This window comes from Henckelia pumila, chromosome 1, assembly GCF_033568475.1.
Source record: "Henckelia pumila isolate YLH828 chromosome 1, ASM3356847v2, whole genome shotgun sequence".
Taxonomy (NCBI): Eukaryota; Viridiplantae; Streptophyta; class Magnoliopsida; order Lamiales; family Gesneriaceae; genus Henckelia; species Henckelia pumila.
In genome coordinates this window covers 94579016-94593990 of record NC_133120.1, presented here as the reverse complement: position 1 = coordinate 94593990, position 14975 = coordinate 94579016, and the positions used below count along the sequence as shown (strand labels likewise).

The 14975-nt window shown below is 37.3% G+C and overlaps 4 protein-coding genes across 12 annotated transcripts; 1 reads left to right on the top strand and 3 right to left on the bottom strand.

Moving 5' to 3' along the window:
- Positions 1-368: 368 nt before the first annotated feature.
- LOC140871903 (lectin-like) lies at positions 369-1946 on the top strand. Its single transcript, XM_073274667.1, has 3 exons — positions 369-663; positions 996-1114; positions 1482-1946. Exons 1-3 carry the CDS (start codon positions 418-420, stop codon positions 1849-1851), a joined length of 735 nt encoding a protein of 244 aa, XP_073130768.1. The 5' UTR covers positions 369-417; the 3' UTR covers positions 1852-1946.
- Positions 759-8016, bottom strand: LOC140871717 (phosphatase IMPL1, chloroplastic). Of its 3 annotated transcripts, none has more exons than XM_073274419.1 (13): positions 7888-8016; positions 6923-7222; positions 6615-6682; positions 6002-6135; positions 5411-5499; positions 4627-4684; positions 3943-3995; positions 3446-3544; positions 3169-3282; positions 2695-2799; positions 2454-2595; positions 974-1194; positions 759-854 (listed from the first exon to the last, which is right to left on the bottom strand). In XM_073274419.1, exons 1-11 carry the CDS (start codon positions 7897-7899, stop codon positions 2497-2499), a joined length of 1131 nt encoding a protein of 376 aa, XP_073130520.1. In that variant the 5' UTR covers positions 7900-8016; the 3' UTR covers positions 759-854; positions 974-1194; positions 2454-2496. The 3 variants fall into 3 exon arrangements, with proteins under 3 accessions (XP_073130520.1, XP_073130597.1, XP_073130677.1); XM_073274496.1 differs by having other exon boundaries at positions 759-851; XM_073274576.1 differs by having other exon boundaries at positions 2695-2796; positions 7888-8012.
- Positions 7383-9473, bottom strand: LOC140871961 (cytochrome c6, chloroplastic). 2 transcript variants are annotated; one of them, XM_073274722.1, is made up of 6 exons: positions 9285-9473; positions 9019-9169; positions 8663-8760; positions 8559-8590; positions 8247-8310; positions 7383-8162 (listed from the first exon to the last, which is right to left on the bottom strand). In XM_073274722.1, exons 1-6 carry the CDS (start codon positions 9435-9437, stop codon positions 8022-8024), a joined length of 639 nt encoding a protein of 212 aa, XP_073130823.1. In that variant the 5' UTR covers positions 9438-9473; the 3' UTR covers positions 7383-8021. The 2 variants fall into 2 exon arrangements, with proteins under 2 accessions (XP_073130823.1, XP_073130862.1); XM_073274761.1 differs by having other exon boundaries at positions 7384-8162; positions 9019-9160.
- Positions 9474-10579: 1106 nt separating this feature from the next.
- Positions 10580-14975, bottom strand: LOC140879106 (uncharacterized). Of its 6 annotated transcripts, none has more exons than XR_012149368.1 (6): positions 12707-14975; positions 12495-12613; positions 12115-12390; positions 11360-11489; positions 11010-11185; positions 10580-10930 (listed from the first exon to the last, which is right to left on the bottom strand). XR_012149368.1 is itself a non-coding variant. In XM_073282764.1 (2 exons), exons 1-2 carry the CDS (start codon positions 14818-14820, stop codon positions 12568-12570), a joined length of 2160 nt encoding a protein of 719 aa, XP_073138865.1. In that variant the 5' UTR covers positions 14821-14975; the 3' UTR covers positions 11498-12567. The 6 variants fall into 6 exon arrangements, 1 of the variants encoding a protein (XP_073138865.1); XR_012149370.1 differs by having other exon boundaries at positions 12115-12194; XR_012149367.1 differs by having other exon boundaries at positions 12115-12613.

Here is a 14975-nt window from a genome sequence, read left to right as displayed (position 1 = left end):
AAGTGACCACCTAATGGTAAACTAACGTCTACCATAAGGTCAAATGTTCGCGCTAAAGCGAAATTATCACACTAGATGTCAACGAATTGAACATTGAGACCCAACAAAACCAGGCATCTGTCTATTCAAGCATCAGATTCCAAAGCTGGAATCATAGATACTTGATTTTCATCCGCAGACGGTTTTGTCAACATGGTGGAGACTGGAGATGAGTGGAAAATGATGCTCGCAAACTTTATTAGTGCGATTCGCACAGAGTTGTCATCAATTTCAACCGCAGATGTTTTTCTTTCCCCCAACACCACCACATCTATGTACGCGGTATTAACCAACTAGGCAACTACTATATAAACTGGATTTCTGATACTAGAAAACAACCAAAATATTTAAGGTGGTGACTTTCTCATCTTTGGCATTATGGGGGCAGGGTCATCGCAAGACAAAGATGAGGCTTCACACCCAAACAAAGAAACAACAAACTCACCCGTTACATATAACGCTGATGGTAAAGCTACTGACTCTGCTACAACACGAGTTCCATTGCCTCATAACTGGGAAGGTATATTGAAAGATGCCGACTCACCAATTGAGAAATCATCAACAAACATGCAGCAGCTGCACGACCAGCTTTACGCAGGCATATTCTTGAATCAAAACAGGAAGGCAAGTGATTTCTGTCTAATACGTGATCAACTATGATGAACATTGGTATACGAAACAAGTATGTATATATGCCCATTAATTTCAAAAGAAAGAAATTACCAAAATATAATATAATTTTACCAACACTGTAATAACACCAAATCAAGATTATGAGCAAGACTGACCGGTAGAAGTGCCTGCACACCATGCTTCTAGGAAAATAAAACAGAATCCATCAGTTACTACAACATCAAGTAACCATGAATGTCAGCAATGGAAAATACAAATCTTTAGCAGTAAGAACAGTGAGTGGCCTTTTTCTATTTCTTACACAGCATTTCTGTTGTTTGCAGAAATACTGGGTTGACAAGGAGACTAATAACAACTGCTTCATGTTGTTTGCTCGAGATCTCTCAATTACATGGGCAGAAGACAGCCGTTTCTGGAACTGGCCCTTGGTCCAAGAGTCCAGGTAATCATAACATTAGTAGGCTGACAAGCAAACAACCTCATGAAAGCAGTTTCATCAGGATAGAATGATGAATGAGACTTCTGCAAAAGAAAAATGGACGTAAATATTTGATGAATATACAAATAGTTAGACATTGCCATCTCAGAATAGCAGGCTAGCAGCAATATGGCTAATCAGCCCTGTTCAGAAGTGCATATCAGACATTCGCCTAGGATTTCCACAAGGCAAAATCACTCTAGTATTATTCAGAAAACCACGTGTCCATGTCCACTTGAACAATTTGCAAAGGTTTTACTTTATGTCATTACTACGTGAGAATCGGTCTGCAATATGAAATCTTATGTACTTGATACTTATATTTGTACAGTAATGTGACTATTGCGGCTGCCGAACTGCTTGATGTATGCTGGCTAGAGGTACATGGAAGATTTCAGATTGCTAACCTTTCACCGGGAACTACATACGAAGTTATTTTCATTGTGAAGCTAAAGGAACCTGTTTATGGATGGGAAGTTCCTGTAAATCTTAGACTCACTTTACTAGATGGAAGCAGACAAGAACACAAAGAAAATATGATGGAAAAGCCAAGAGGACGATGGATACAAATCCCGGCAGGAGAAGTAAAAGTCTCAGCCGAGAAGGTGGGAGAAATGGAATTTTCTCTATATGAATACGAAGGTGGACAATGGAAGAGAGGGCTATTAATAAAAGGAGTTAGCATCCAGCCAAAGGCATGAATTCAGGAACATCAGTACTTTTTAATAACACATGTTTCAAACTTTCATACATGAAGTTACAGTATAAAAAATAACTGACATGTGTTCTCCTTGAATCCTAATCCACCAGTTCAATCCTCCAAAAGTAAAGGGGAAAAAGGGAACCAAACCCATGGAAAATTGAAGTTATTAGTTTGATGCCTCTTAAAATCCAATAAATTTGATCCCCTTTCGTGTGTATTGGAAGAGGGCTTCTGGAGTCACTCAGTTTTACCAAAGGTATTCATTTATTGGAACACTAAGAGTTAAAAATGCAGCAACAAAACATAAATGTTGGAATTTAATTGCAACTGTGCATATATGGCACCCAAAGTGATTGCACAGACCAAATATTTCCATTTATAACTATGTCAATATTAAAGACAGACATGTCACATTGATAATATAACCTCAAAATGTAAGTGTTCATATTGTTAGCAAAGAAAGCAGTCCATCTCTGCGTCAGTTAACTACAGTAGTACATCTGAGTAAGTAGGATAAAGTTGTTAATGGCTGATGCTTCTACTAGCAAAATAAAAATCAAATAGCAACAAACCAAAAGAATAAATAATAGTGATGTTGACCTGAAGTATCACTCTTGTCGAGAATGAAGAAAGAACATAGCTCTCAGGGTTGTGTGCAGTAATTTTCAGGCTTATACCAGTGTGAGAAGTCAATGCCTTTGATCTTCAATTTCTCTGTTGCTGGACCAATTCTCTCAAGAAGCTGTACTCCATTTCAAGTTGATGGAATGTCAAAAACACACATTATACCCTTTAGTTCATTTATAAGGGTGAACAAAATCACATAGAATAATGATGCTACCTTAGCATGAAGGATACCATTGGATACCAAGACAGATCTATCAAAAACTGAAAAATTGCACCCATCCATGCAAGAAACTGTCCCCCCAGCCTCTTCAACTATCTGCTAAAAAATGCATCAAATAGATAAGAAATCACTGTAACAGAAATATCTTGTGAACAGAATAAAAGAAAAGAAGAAAGTAAAAGGATATCTAAAGCAATTGTGACACTGATCCTACAGGGGTATAGCAATTGCTTCTATCAAATACATCACCAAAAAAAGACGATTTTATTTAATTTTCCTACACACAGAATACCATTTATGTCGAGCAAGGAGAGGGATACTGCTGATAACAAAAGGCCCCTCCTATAAACATGTCTCAACATACTCACACCAACCCATCAGCCAAAGACACCAAAGAGATGCACATTAAATGATTACAAAAGTGAAAAACAAAGGGAATTTAATATGTTTGAATGAGTGATAAATTACCAGAACACCAGCAGCCATATCCCATGGTTTAAGCCGATACTCCCAATACGCTTCCACAATCCCCAGAGCTACATGACACATGTCTACTGATGCTGCACCAAGCCTTCTCACACCCTACGAATTGAATAAAAAAATGAAACAGTTAGGTAATTCAGGAGCTTCACCAAAGAAATCTCTATTGGATAAAAGCTTTGGCAAAATTATAAACACAAACCCTAATGGTTTTTATTCCATGAGAAACTAAATGAAGACAAAGGCAAAAAATGAATGGTTTTACCCGACTAATATCAGTGAATTCCTTGAATAATTCTATATTGGTAGCCCAGGCATCGTCGTGTTCATATCCAAACCCAGTAACAAGAAGCGCTTGTTCGACCTTGTACAAATTAAAGGATTTTCAGATAATAAAAAGAAAGTCCATTTAACCCAACCAAAGATGAAAATATACTTAAGAAGGTCATGTGGCCTTTAAAGCATTTCAAAATTGTCTCCAAAAATTACTTTTGGTATGCCCCGCAGATGGCTGCCAATATGGGGAAACCATCATAACTATATTACATAATCCGTTGAAAGATTAATAAATAATAAATAGCTCATATCCACTGGTAAGCTCTCATTTGAATCAGTCCATAGTCATTGTCTATTGAGTGGCACAAATTTCAAATTGTCATCATCAAACACCATCACTCACTAGTGAAATTGTGTTCCTCTACCCAAAAAGGTGAAAAATTCACTGCATTAAGATATGCTTGTTCCTACTGTGTGATGACTCACCTTATCTGTTTGACTTGCATAAATCTTGTCGCCGTTGCAGAATGCACCTTTACCTGGAATTTCATGACTGATATTGTCAGAACGTATCTCATAAGTTCTTGTGTGTACAATGTTCTAAATGGCGGCCCAGGTGGTGTTGTAGGCGGTCGTAGTTCGGGAGAGGCGGAGGTCGAGGCGGGTGGGTAGCGGTCAAAGTCAACAATTTTTTTTTCTTTTGAAGACTAGTCAACCGGTTTTGTGAAATCACATTATTTATACTTACTATTCAAATTTCAAAAGTCAAAACGTAAAAGGAGTCAACTCGCAAGTGCCTTTCTCTTCCTCCTTACACTGCACACACCATTGTCGCCAGCCGTCGCCACGTCCAGCCCACTAGGTTAGCTTTTGTATGCTATATTTATAATAAAATCTTGTTCTAATTTTTTCTTTTTTCCAATTTTATTTACATATATTTATTTGCAATTTATATAAATTAAATCATAGTGTACTAACTACTAAGTTTATTTATGAATAAACATCATTTTCTTTATACATATATTGTATGATTATACGAAATTATAAATAAAAACTGGTAAAAAACTCAGGTGTCTAGGCGCCCAAAGCGGTAGGCGGTCGATGACTGCCCCACCACCACCGTTTACAACACTCTGCGTGTATTAAAATATTTAAGAATATAAGACTTACCTGCAGCAGCAGAAAAAGTCCGAGTATTCCAACATTTAGGTCCACCAACAAACTCGACCTAAAAGTAAGCACAACACTGCCAACATTACGGTCATGGAATAGCAAAGTAAATTGAGTTCTTGTTTGGTAGTAAGAATAATTGCAACCTAATCTTGAGTGTTATTAGTACTTTTATCCTATCTAGAACACAACATGTTGAAGAAAATATTGTTTCCACCATTCAGTCAGTTAACTTTAAACTCCAAACTGTATTTTACAATGGTAGAAACTTATTGCTAGCTGCTATATGACAATGTACAGACTTACATAAATAGCACACTAGCTATAGACTCGAACACATCATGCAGAGGAACATAAAATTTTAAGTACAAGATCTGTTCTAGTTTTGTTGTGCACATGACATGAGTTAGGACATAATGTTCCTTTACACCCCTCCACCTGTTAGTTCAGTAAATTCAACAATATAACAGGTGCTTGCATTCATGCTCCCATGTCCTTTCTGATTTCTTCCATTTTTCTTTACCATTCAATACAATAAGGAAGTCGTCACTAAAACTCATTAACTCATCATATTTTTAATGCAAAAGATATCTGTGATGTTTACTTTAAGTAATAATCCCTTAATACAAAAAATGAGATGATGCATCAATTTCTTGATGTAAGTCGTGGTACACACAAATGTGTCAATGGATCGGGTAATTGTTTCACAAAACTTTACATCAGTCTTTTTGTTAAAATCTACGTCAATTGGGAAAAAAAACTGTTAACCCTGAGCATCAGATACCACTGTAGCAGCAGCAGGCTTTCCTTTGAACAAGACTCCCACAGAGACGGCAAAGCTAGGATAGCCATGAGCGAAATTTGTGGTCCCATCTACATAAGAAAGAAAAAGAGGCCGCTTATATTTTTCGCTGTTAAGAAACGATCAGTACCTAAGGGTCCAAATGCAATTCTTATTGGCCCTGTTGCAACAATATCACAGCCACTCGCACTTTAGGTCAACACAATCACAAACCCACCATCATATTTCAACCCAATTTTCCACGTTCAATAAAGTTAACTCTCACAACATCAGATACATGGTTGACGCTTTTGGGTGGCAAATGAGTACCCGCAAGTGCAACTGTTGAAATTTTTTATCGAGTTCTAGTCATCAAGCAATTCACTATCCTCGACAACTTAAAAGCATTGGCTTATCAACAAACACCGATTACTTTCTTAAAGTCTCAATAATTTACAGTATCCATATCACCACTTTAATAGTTTTGTAGAGCTAAACAAATAAATAAATTCAAGTTCCACTAGAAGCGCGAAATTTGGCAAACACGGCAGAGAGAGTTGCTCCAGACAGGATTGATGGTTAAACCAACCATACCTAAGGGATCAATACACCAAAGATAATCAGAAGATGAATCCCCAATGAGACCTCCCTCTTCCCCAAGAATTAAGTGATCTTGGAAGTTTTTTCGCACCACGTGCAGAATAGCAGCCTCGCTCATTTTATCTGTACTGTTGAGTATTTAAACAATAATGATTAAAAAAAGAAAGAAAAGAAAAACATTTAGAAGAAAGCAAGGAGTGAACTTATGTTATGGAAGCAGTCACAGCCAAAATGTATTGCCCTTAAATATAAGCAGTTGATATCTAGTTTCACAACACGCAGACACATTACAACTGAAAAGGGGAAGAACAAAGATAAAAATATGAATTAGAAGATTTTATCACTGAGTAAAGTCAACATAATGTCTAACTGAAAAAAATCTAGGAACAAATCCAAAACAGGACACAAATATTAAAGAACAACAAAATAACCATGCCATCTGAAATCGGTGGTAAGTGGTAAGAACCTTCACTTCAACTTATTTTCCACCAGTCAATCAAGATTTTAATAATCTATACACACAAAGCATGTCATGATTCCAAAACAGTCAGATAACAAAAGCATGGGGATTAAGACATCTTTGGTGAGTCAACAATGAAGTGCTTACTCAGTCACCAGATCAGTGAGTCCCTTATAGGTGATATTTCGAGGCTTATTCACAGCATCCATTACGACCTAAGACAAAAAGAAGATTATGGAATTCAACGAGTGATAGAACACATTCAAACAAATGTTAGTATAATCGTCAATGATTTTAGTTTCACATATCAATAATTTCAATTTCCTTTTCACGGTAGATGTCATGTTTGCGTTTGAAAAGCATTTACTTTCTCCTAAAGCAAAATGCATCAATACAATCACCATTTGCTACATAGTATTCGATACATTGCACAGTAAGGCGAAAAGCTAGCAAACCTGGGCACCAGTCTCAGCAGAAGTTTGAACAACATGAAGTAGCTGATCAAAAGGAACGGAGCCCGTTGATTCAGCACCCACTTTGCGGAAAGATTTTTGATTGGGAAGCTTTGAGAGAACAGCCTTTGTGCAAAACACCCTTTGAGACAGCGAAAGAGCTCTGATACTCACTGGGAGCGAGAATCTTGACGTGGGTTTATGAGAAAATCTGGAGAGATTGAGTGCGAATGAAGACGAGAGTACAAGGTTTCTTCCCATTCCGGTAGATTCTCTGTTCGTCTGTTCAGCTGCTCGTGTGGTCTGATACGGTTGCCGATCGGGTTTATTTTAATATATAATTATTTTTTAATCATTTAAATTGAACATTGATAAAAATAATTACATCATATGAATTATTTTATTTATAATAGTAATAATGTTAACAAATATAAAAAAAATTATAAACGTAAGGGTAATATAATAAATAAAATATAATCAAAATTAGATGTTGATAAAATTTCGGTTACACAAAATACCAACTAACCTATTTAGTCCAAAATACACAAAACGCAGCCAAATAAACGGATTTGGTCGTTTTAAAAAATAAAATAAATATTGAATTTCTGAATTAACCAAAATTTTTAATTTAATTGTCCAAAGTCCAAACAAATAGGTCTAAGCCATACATTTACCAGCTGCTTGGTACCTTCAATATTTATAAACCCCAATTCATGTTTTTACCAACTTTTGGGGACGGAGAAGATCCATTATATAAGTTTAAGACCCTTTTTTCGACTAATCTGAGATCGAGGCATCGGGCATGACTTTGTGATACCATTTTCAATGTTGTACTTGATAGAATGCACCACCAAATTGTTGAATTTACCGACTTCATTTATTGATTATCTAACCATTCATTGTATCATACAAATCTCAAACTACATTAAAGTAAGCATAAGAAAATTAGGGTTGGAAATCGGAACCACCTTCCTTGGCATCAACAGAGATCCAAAGTCGTCGACCACATAAAGATAAAGAGGATAAGCAAATCAAACATCACCACTCATGTAAAATGAGTTTGCATGATGCTACTCAAACCAATCCCACTTCCATAGAAGAACTAATCTCCATTATCTTCAATGGTAGGCCAGTTTTGATCAGCCTGCGATTTCACAAATTCAGCTAAAAGTTTGATCTCATCTTCTTGTAGCCGTGGTCCAAACGTGCACTGACCCCGGGGTGTGCAGTTCTCACCAAAGCCCTGCATAATGAAGAGGACATGAAGTTCAATCCTCCATTCAACAAAGCATCTACTTATATACATCTTTTTCACTGTGAAACTTACTGGCATCCTTCCCTTCCCGAAATATGTCACTCGATATATTTCCTCTTCTGTATCAACTCCGTTTCTGCACTCCACCAAACACTTGACCAGTTACCATTTTTTCTAGCTTTGATACAGAAGTTACTCAACAATTGCAATCATTAACATTATGCAACAATTTTTAACAACCAGAGGCACAGAATTATGGAAGGCAGATGACCGCAAAAATGAATGAAGATTAGAATACAACAAATTTAGTGTATGAGCCTTGTATACATGGCGAGAAAGAAATAATAAAAATGAAATGTGAGGGTTTGTTGAATCCGGTTTTACCTTTGTAGGTCTTTCAAGAAGAGTGTTGCACCCTGGAAAGATGACTAGAGTTAACTAAGTCTTATTCTGCTGAGATTTAGTGTGTTATCAGAAGATAAACTCACGGGCTGAATAATGTTTCCTCCACCGTCATGGCATCCTATGCAAGCTCGGCGGAACAAGGTACCAGCTTTCTGAGCATCCATGGTTTGCCCAAGTGCCACTGCATTAAAGAGAAAACACAAGTTGAAAGTGCAGCCATAGACTACGCACTACAAAACTTGTCAGTTCTCAAGCAATCTTCCAATCCAGTCCTAGAAACAAACTTTGTAGGATATGATAAGCAAAAAGTCATCATCTTTAAAATGTTGCTAAACTAGCTCGGCCATTGAAATCCTCCTAACTACAGTACAATGCAGGTCCTTCAAGGATGATTTTTCCAAATGACCTGAAGAAAATGAAGTGCAATTTACAGGTTTACCATGAGTTGGGGCCGAAATGTTGGAGATGGAGAGAGGGGATAAGGCGAAAACGGTGGCGATTAGCGGCGGAGCCAAGTATTTGAACAACTTTACTTGAGGATGTTTGTGAATAGAGTGATCCTGACCTGTTCCTCCAACAATCTGGCTTCTCTTCGAGTGAAATTTCAGATATTCAAGACAGGATCAACGGTAACCCTAGCATACCATTATTGACAGACACGCAAACACAGCAACACCAATCAGAGCGAGCGAGGAAGAAGATTACCTGTTTCGAAAGAGCGGTAGTAGTAGCCATAGCACAAGTAGGCGCCATGAGTGACGTGAGAAATTGCTGCGGCCGTGTGTGTCTCCGCTCTGCACTCCACCGAGCTCCTCTATACTGCCACCGCCAATTTGCTGTGCAACCGACGAAACCCATTACTTCTTGAAGTGAAGGCTGCAAAATGCCGTTAGTTAAACCTAGCAACACATGAGTAATACCAAAATAGATGTGAAGTCCCGTAATCATGTTTTTGAGTATTATTCATGTGCTAGAATTTTATTAACCAAAAAAATGCTATTATTAGATATACTTTTTTTTTCTTTTTTTTTAATAAAAAAAACATTTTCAGTTGATTAAAGTCACATTATTTATATTTACATCGAAAACTTTTTATGGGTTAAGTGTGATCAAAAATCCGTCATATAAAATTAATTTGCGTAACGATTTCACATGAGTTATTTTATTTTATTTTTTATATCCAATGGTGTTCAATGTGTCCAAATCTCTTTCAATTTCAATATAAAGCTACAAAAAAGAAAAAACACGATTCATGAATTTGATGATCAGAAGGGTCGATGCTACATTTGGAGTAGCTACTCCCAAAAACAATTGGTACAAATGTGATCTGATCCATTCAATTGCCCTTGGGGATAGCTACCCCAAGGGTAGCATGACTAGTCCCTGATGATCATATAAAAGTAAAAGGCTTTTTGGGTATTAACCATTTTATTAACCATTTTATCATCCCACTTTAATGCATACCAAACACAATATATGTTATCATTATACAAAATTTATCCACTACTTCAACTTTATTTATCATTCTTACTAAATTTCCTTAATTATACCATTCAAGCAATCAAACGGTGCCTTAATAAATTATTTCTGAACTTTATGGTAGATGAGACTCTCATATATACCCATTCATTCACATACCGAATGAAAGTATGCAAATGCCAACTAAATTCCCTATTCTTGTAAAGTTTGATTTTGTTGTCCTTTTTCACCTGATCAATGTGGTTTCGATTTATTATAGATTTTCATGAAAAAAAAAACTGGTAGCAGGAATTATATTTGAACCACAACCAGTTGATCCTGAAACGGTGCTTGAGTTCGCAAGCTTGTTCAATCTTTGAATGTGCTAACGAAATATTAGCAAATGCTAGCGGTTTTAAGTTTCATGACCAACTCACGAGTTATAAAACAAAATAATTTTAGCTCAAACTCGTGTTTAACATTTGTAGATATGACCAACTCACAATACATGTCTACAACAGTACTTTCTATGACTGTCAGTACCAATCAACACAACATTTTTAAACTTTCATGTGTAATGATCTCACGAGTTAAACAATTAATCCTGTAAATTACACACATTGGCAGATATGACCAAAGTCACTCCCCAAAACAAGATTCGCTCTAATCTAATATTTTACAAGTCAACGTCAGAGGAAAATCTCATGGCATTACCTTGCAAATGATACTTAATCCTCCAAAACATACATATAAAATCAATCATGAAAGTGGATCGGGTAATGACTGCACAATCAGTTTCAAACCAACAAGTTTCTAACTTCGACTAAACTCGTCACCCACAGATCTCCACAGCAAGATCACAAACATCTTCAAATTCCGACCTACTCAATGCCCTAAAGAATATGTCAGAATAGAAAATCGTTTTAGCAGAAGATTCGGTGATAATAAACAAACAAACTTGGATCCACTTACCCAGAGTTATCCCATAAATGATGTAGCATCTTGCACATCTAAATAGCCCCTGGTAAAGATGGAATATCTATTGACTACGGCAATCAAAACCAGCTGCCACAAGTTGATTCGTGAGGACGCCAACCTGCCTACTTTCTATCCAGCTTCTATTAATATTACTCGAAATTCTTGACTTCCTACAAAAAATGCATGAGAGTTAGATTATTGAGTCTGTCTTCAAGAATTTCATGAAGCTCAAGAAAAGATATCAAACTACCTGAGCTTGAATTTAAATTTATAGGTAATATGTTTACCAAACTCTGGGAAACTTATCTCTATGAGAAACACAGAAAGACAATAGGATCTATCACCTGGGAACAAGATCCAATAAATGAATCACCACCACGCAAGACATATACAAGTTCTGTTTGCTGTTGTTTTGTTGTGGTGGCTGCATATACCCATGATAGCATATGAATCACACCATATGGCTCCAGTTTGCTGCATGATTAACAATCAAAAACAGTAAGACGTTGTAAGAGATAGAGGTACAACTTCTGAGCTATATGAAATCTTATAGTCAATAATGTGCATACACCTGAAACAATTTCCCACTCAAACATGAAAAATAACAATTTTTAACTGAGTTTAAAAAAATATTTAAATTGGTGCCCAACCCAGTATTTTAAGTTTTCCAACGAAAAACCAACAATATCAAAAGTGAAGACAAAAGTATCCCTAGAAAACCTCACAAGCAGCTGGCAGATATTTGTCACAGTTGAACCACAGAATTAGAATCATTCCGGCGAAGAAGACAAATTAGCTAAAAGATCGGTTAACACATCCTTCATTAACAGAAAACCGATCACCGTTCCTAGACAAAAGTACAGCAAGAGTTTTCCATGAAATGCTCTCATTGCCATCAAGCAAGGAGGTAGCTAGAGTACCAACAGACTTGACCATAAGAAATTCCAATAAATTTGGGAAAAAATGCTTTGAATTCAGCAGATTAATATGATCAGTGCATAATAACAACAACTATACAACCATACAATTAATAAACATGGACAGTGACTAGTTGCACGATGATACAATCAAGCAATCCATCAGATGAAGATGTTAATACCGTCATCTAGCCAATATTTGCTAGGATCCTATAACTTCAAGAACTCGGACCATCAAATTCAAGCAGTGAAGTAGCAGCTCCTGAAAGACAATTTCAAAGGCCACTAACAATTGGAATAAGGAAATCTACAGGTACGTTTACAGAGAGCCATTCAGGGTGGGATCATAGTCACACGAAAACAAAATACTCTGGAACAGTAATATAGAAACCGGCAGCAACTGAACAAAGGGTCAATTGTTTCCCAAGATTGTTATTGTCAGTCCTTATGCCCTGATTCTGACAAATCAAAGCCAACAGCATGTATTGAAGATTTACCAAGATATTTTCAAGGCTATAAGTATTCTCGCTGCAAGCATTTCGCAACACTAAAATTTACCCACCTGCAGGTCATGCCCTAAATTGCAAGAGATTGTTCACCAAGTTTTATAGCAACAAGCATTTCAAATGGCAAAATCACCCATATGCTGCCCCTGCACCAAATTCGCCCATTGCATCCTTCCTATGCCACAGAGATCCAACAAAAGGTACATTATTTGTCTTCCAAATTTTTGGCCAGCAAAAACATCAATGTAACAAAAACAAAGAATTCAACCTTTTCTCCCTTGTTATCTTCTGGGACATATCAGCAATGAGTGAATAATTGTTACTGTCATAACACGCATTCAAAAATGCTGCCAGTGTTACACGATCAACAGTTTGGTTTACATCCAACAGTTTATCAAAAAACTGGGCAGCGATCTCTGCTTTACTCTCACTACAAAGCTTTCTGATCAAGGTACTAATGGTGCGCACCCATGGCTTTTTGTCTAATTTTTCTAGCAGGATCATTGTGGTTGAAGATTCATTTTTCTTGCAAAACTCATAAGCTATTGTCATCCGAGTAACTTCACATGGAGACAGACCTTTGTCTACCATTTCCTCAAAAAGTGTTCTAGCCTCATCCAACATGGATTCCTTGCAAAGGCCGCTTATTAATGCCCCATAAGTAAAACTATCAGGTACACATCCATTGTCCAACATCATTTGGAAAGTTTTTCTAGCCATGTCAGTATTATTATCTCGACAATACCCACAAATCATAGATGTATATGTTTGTGTGGTTGGGACATGGCCCATTTTCATAGCATCATCAAATATTTTTTCACATTCTCTTACTTTCCGTTGCCTAGAAAATGCAGAGATCAAAGTTGTATAAGTGTGCATATCAAGAGCAATACAGTACTTGATCATCTTATTTACAAGTGCCAAAGCTCTTCTAGTATCATCCATCTTGCAGCTCTCGGATATAAGAATGGTGTACGTAATTTTATCGGCGGAGAGTCCAATCTGATGGATTCTTTTCAGCAACCGATAGGCCTCCTTAACCTGTCCTTTTCTACAGAGGCCATGAATAACAGCATTATACGTAATACTATTAGGAGTTAAACCCTCTTCACTCATTTTGTCCATTAAATCATATGCTCGGTGGAAATTTCCCTCCTTAGAATAACCATCAATAAGGGTAGTATAGGTTCTCAAGTTAGGCACCAATCCTTGTTCCTGCATTTTGACTAGCAACATCTCTGCACGGTTCATCTTTTCCTCTTTACAGTATCCGGCAATCATGGTTGTATATGTGTGCACGTTTGGCTTGTGATTTTCGCTCCTAACAAGTTTCAAGAAAAGCCTAAATGCTTTATCAATCCAACCTTTTTTACAAAGACCGTAAATCAATGCAGTATGAGTATATACATTTGGCTTCAAGCCACTCCCAACCATCTCCTCTAGTAATTCAAATGCTCGCTTGATGCTGCCCTTGTTGCTCAACCCATTCATTAAACAAGTATAATTAATAACATTTGGTTTGAATCCCATCTCAACCAGCTTATTAAATGCCCATAAAGCTCTATTCACGGAACCCATCTCACAAAACACACTGATAATCAAACTACACGTAGCATTGTCCACAATAAATCCTCTACTAAACATTGCATTCAACCATCTATCAACACCTGAAACTCTCCTGTTTCGACAATACGCCACAATCATTGACTTAAAACTACAGGGATCAGGTATCACGCCCCTCTGACACATTTGAGCAAACACATTCTCAGCAATCTCAACACTACCCACCTCATTCACTGCGCTTAAGACACAATTCAAGGTGTGGGCACTCAAAACCAACCCCTGGCTCTGCATTTCAAGAACCATATCAGCAGCTTCCTTCAACATCCCAGCCTCACCGAAATTCCTCAGCATACATCGCAAAACCTCATGGGCTCTCTCAAAGTTTCCATTTTTAATCAAGCAGGTAACTGACACAATGTAAAACCTCATAAAGTGCCTAAATTTAGTAAACCCAATGGCCCAGTAAAAGAAGCTCAATGCCACCATTGAGCCTGCCTCGTCAGCCAACGAGGCCACCACGGTGATTGCCTGTTCTCGGGTCAAATATTCAGAGTTTATAGGCAAATTCAGCATGAAATGCGTCGAATTGAATTGGGACGTTTTTTTCTGTTGAGAGTAGTATGATTGGCAAACCCAGGAGCAGACTCTTTTGACTGTCGAAGATGATGAAGATTGAGAGCAGCTAACTGTCGGACCGAGGAAGTGGCAAAAGGGTCTGGCAGCATAGAGATAAAAGAGGCCAATGGGAAGAGTTCTTAGTGATTGGTGGCAGCGTAGGATACCGCTGCCCAGATCAAGTAAGACAAGGCAGGACGCCATGAAAATTGAATCTTTGTACCTTGGCAGAATCTTGTATCAACCTGGCTGGTACGGTGGAATGCGCAAACGATATTCAGAAACATTTTGCTATAGAAGATTCGAAGGCAGACCCATCATACAAGATTTCCTTCGGCCTCGGCCAACAATTTTTTGGT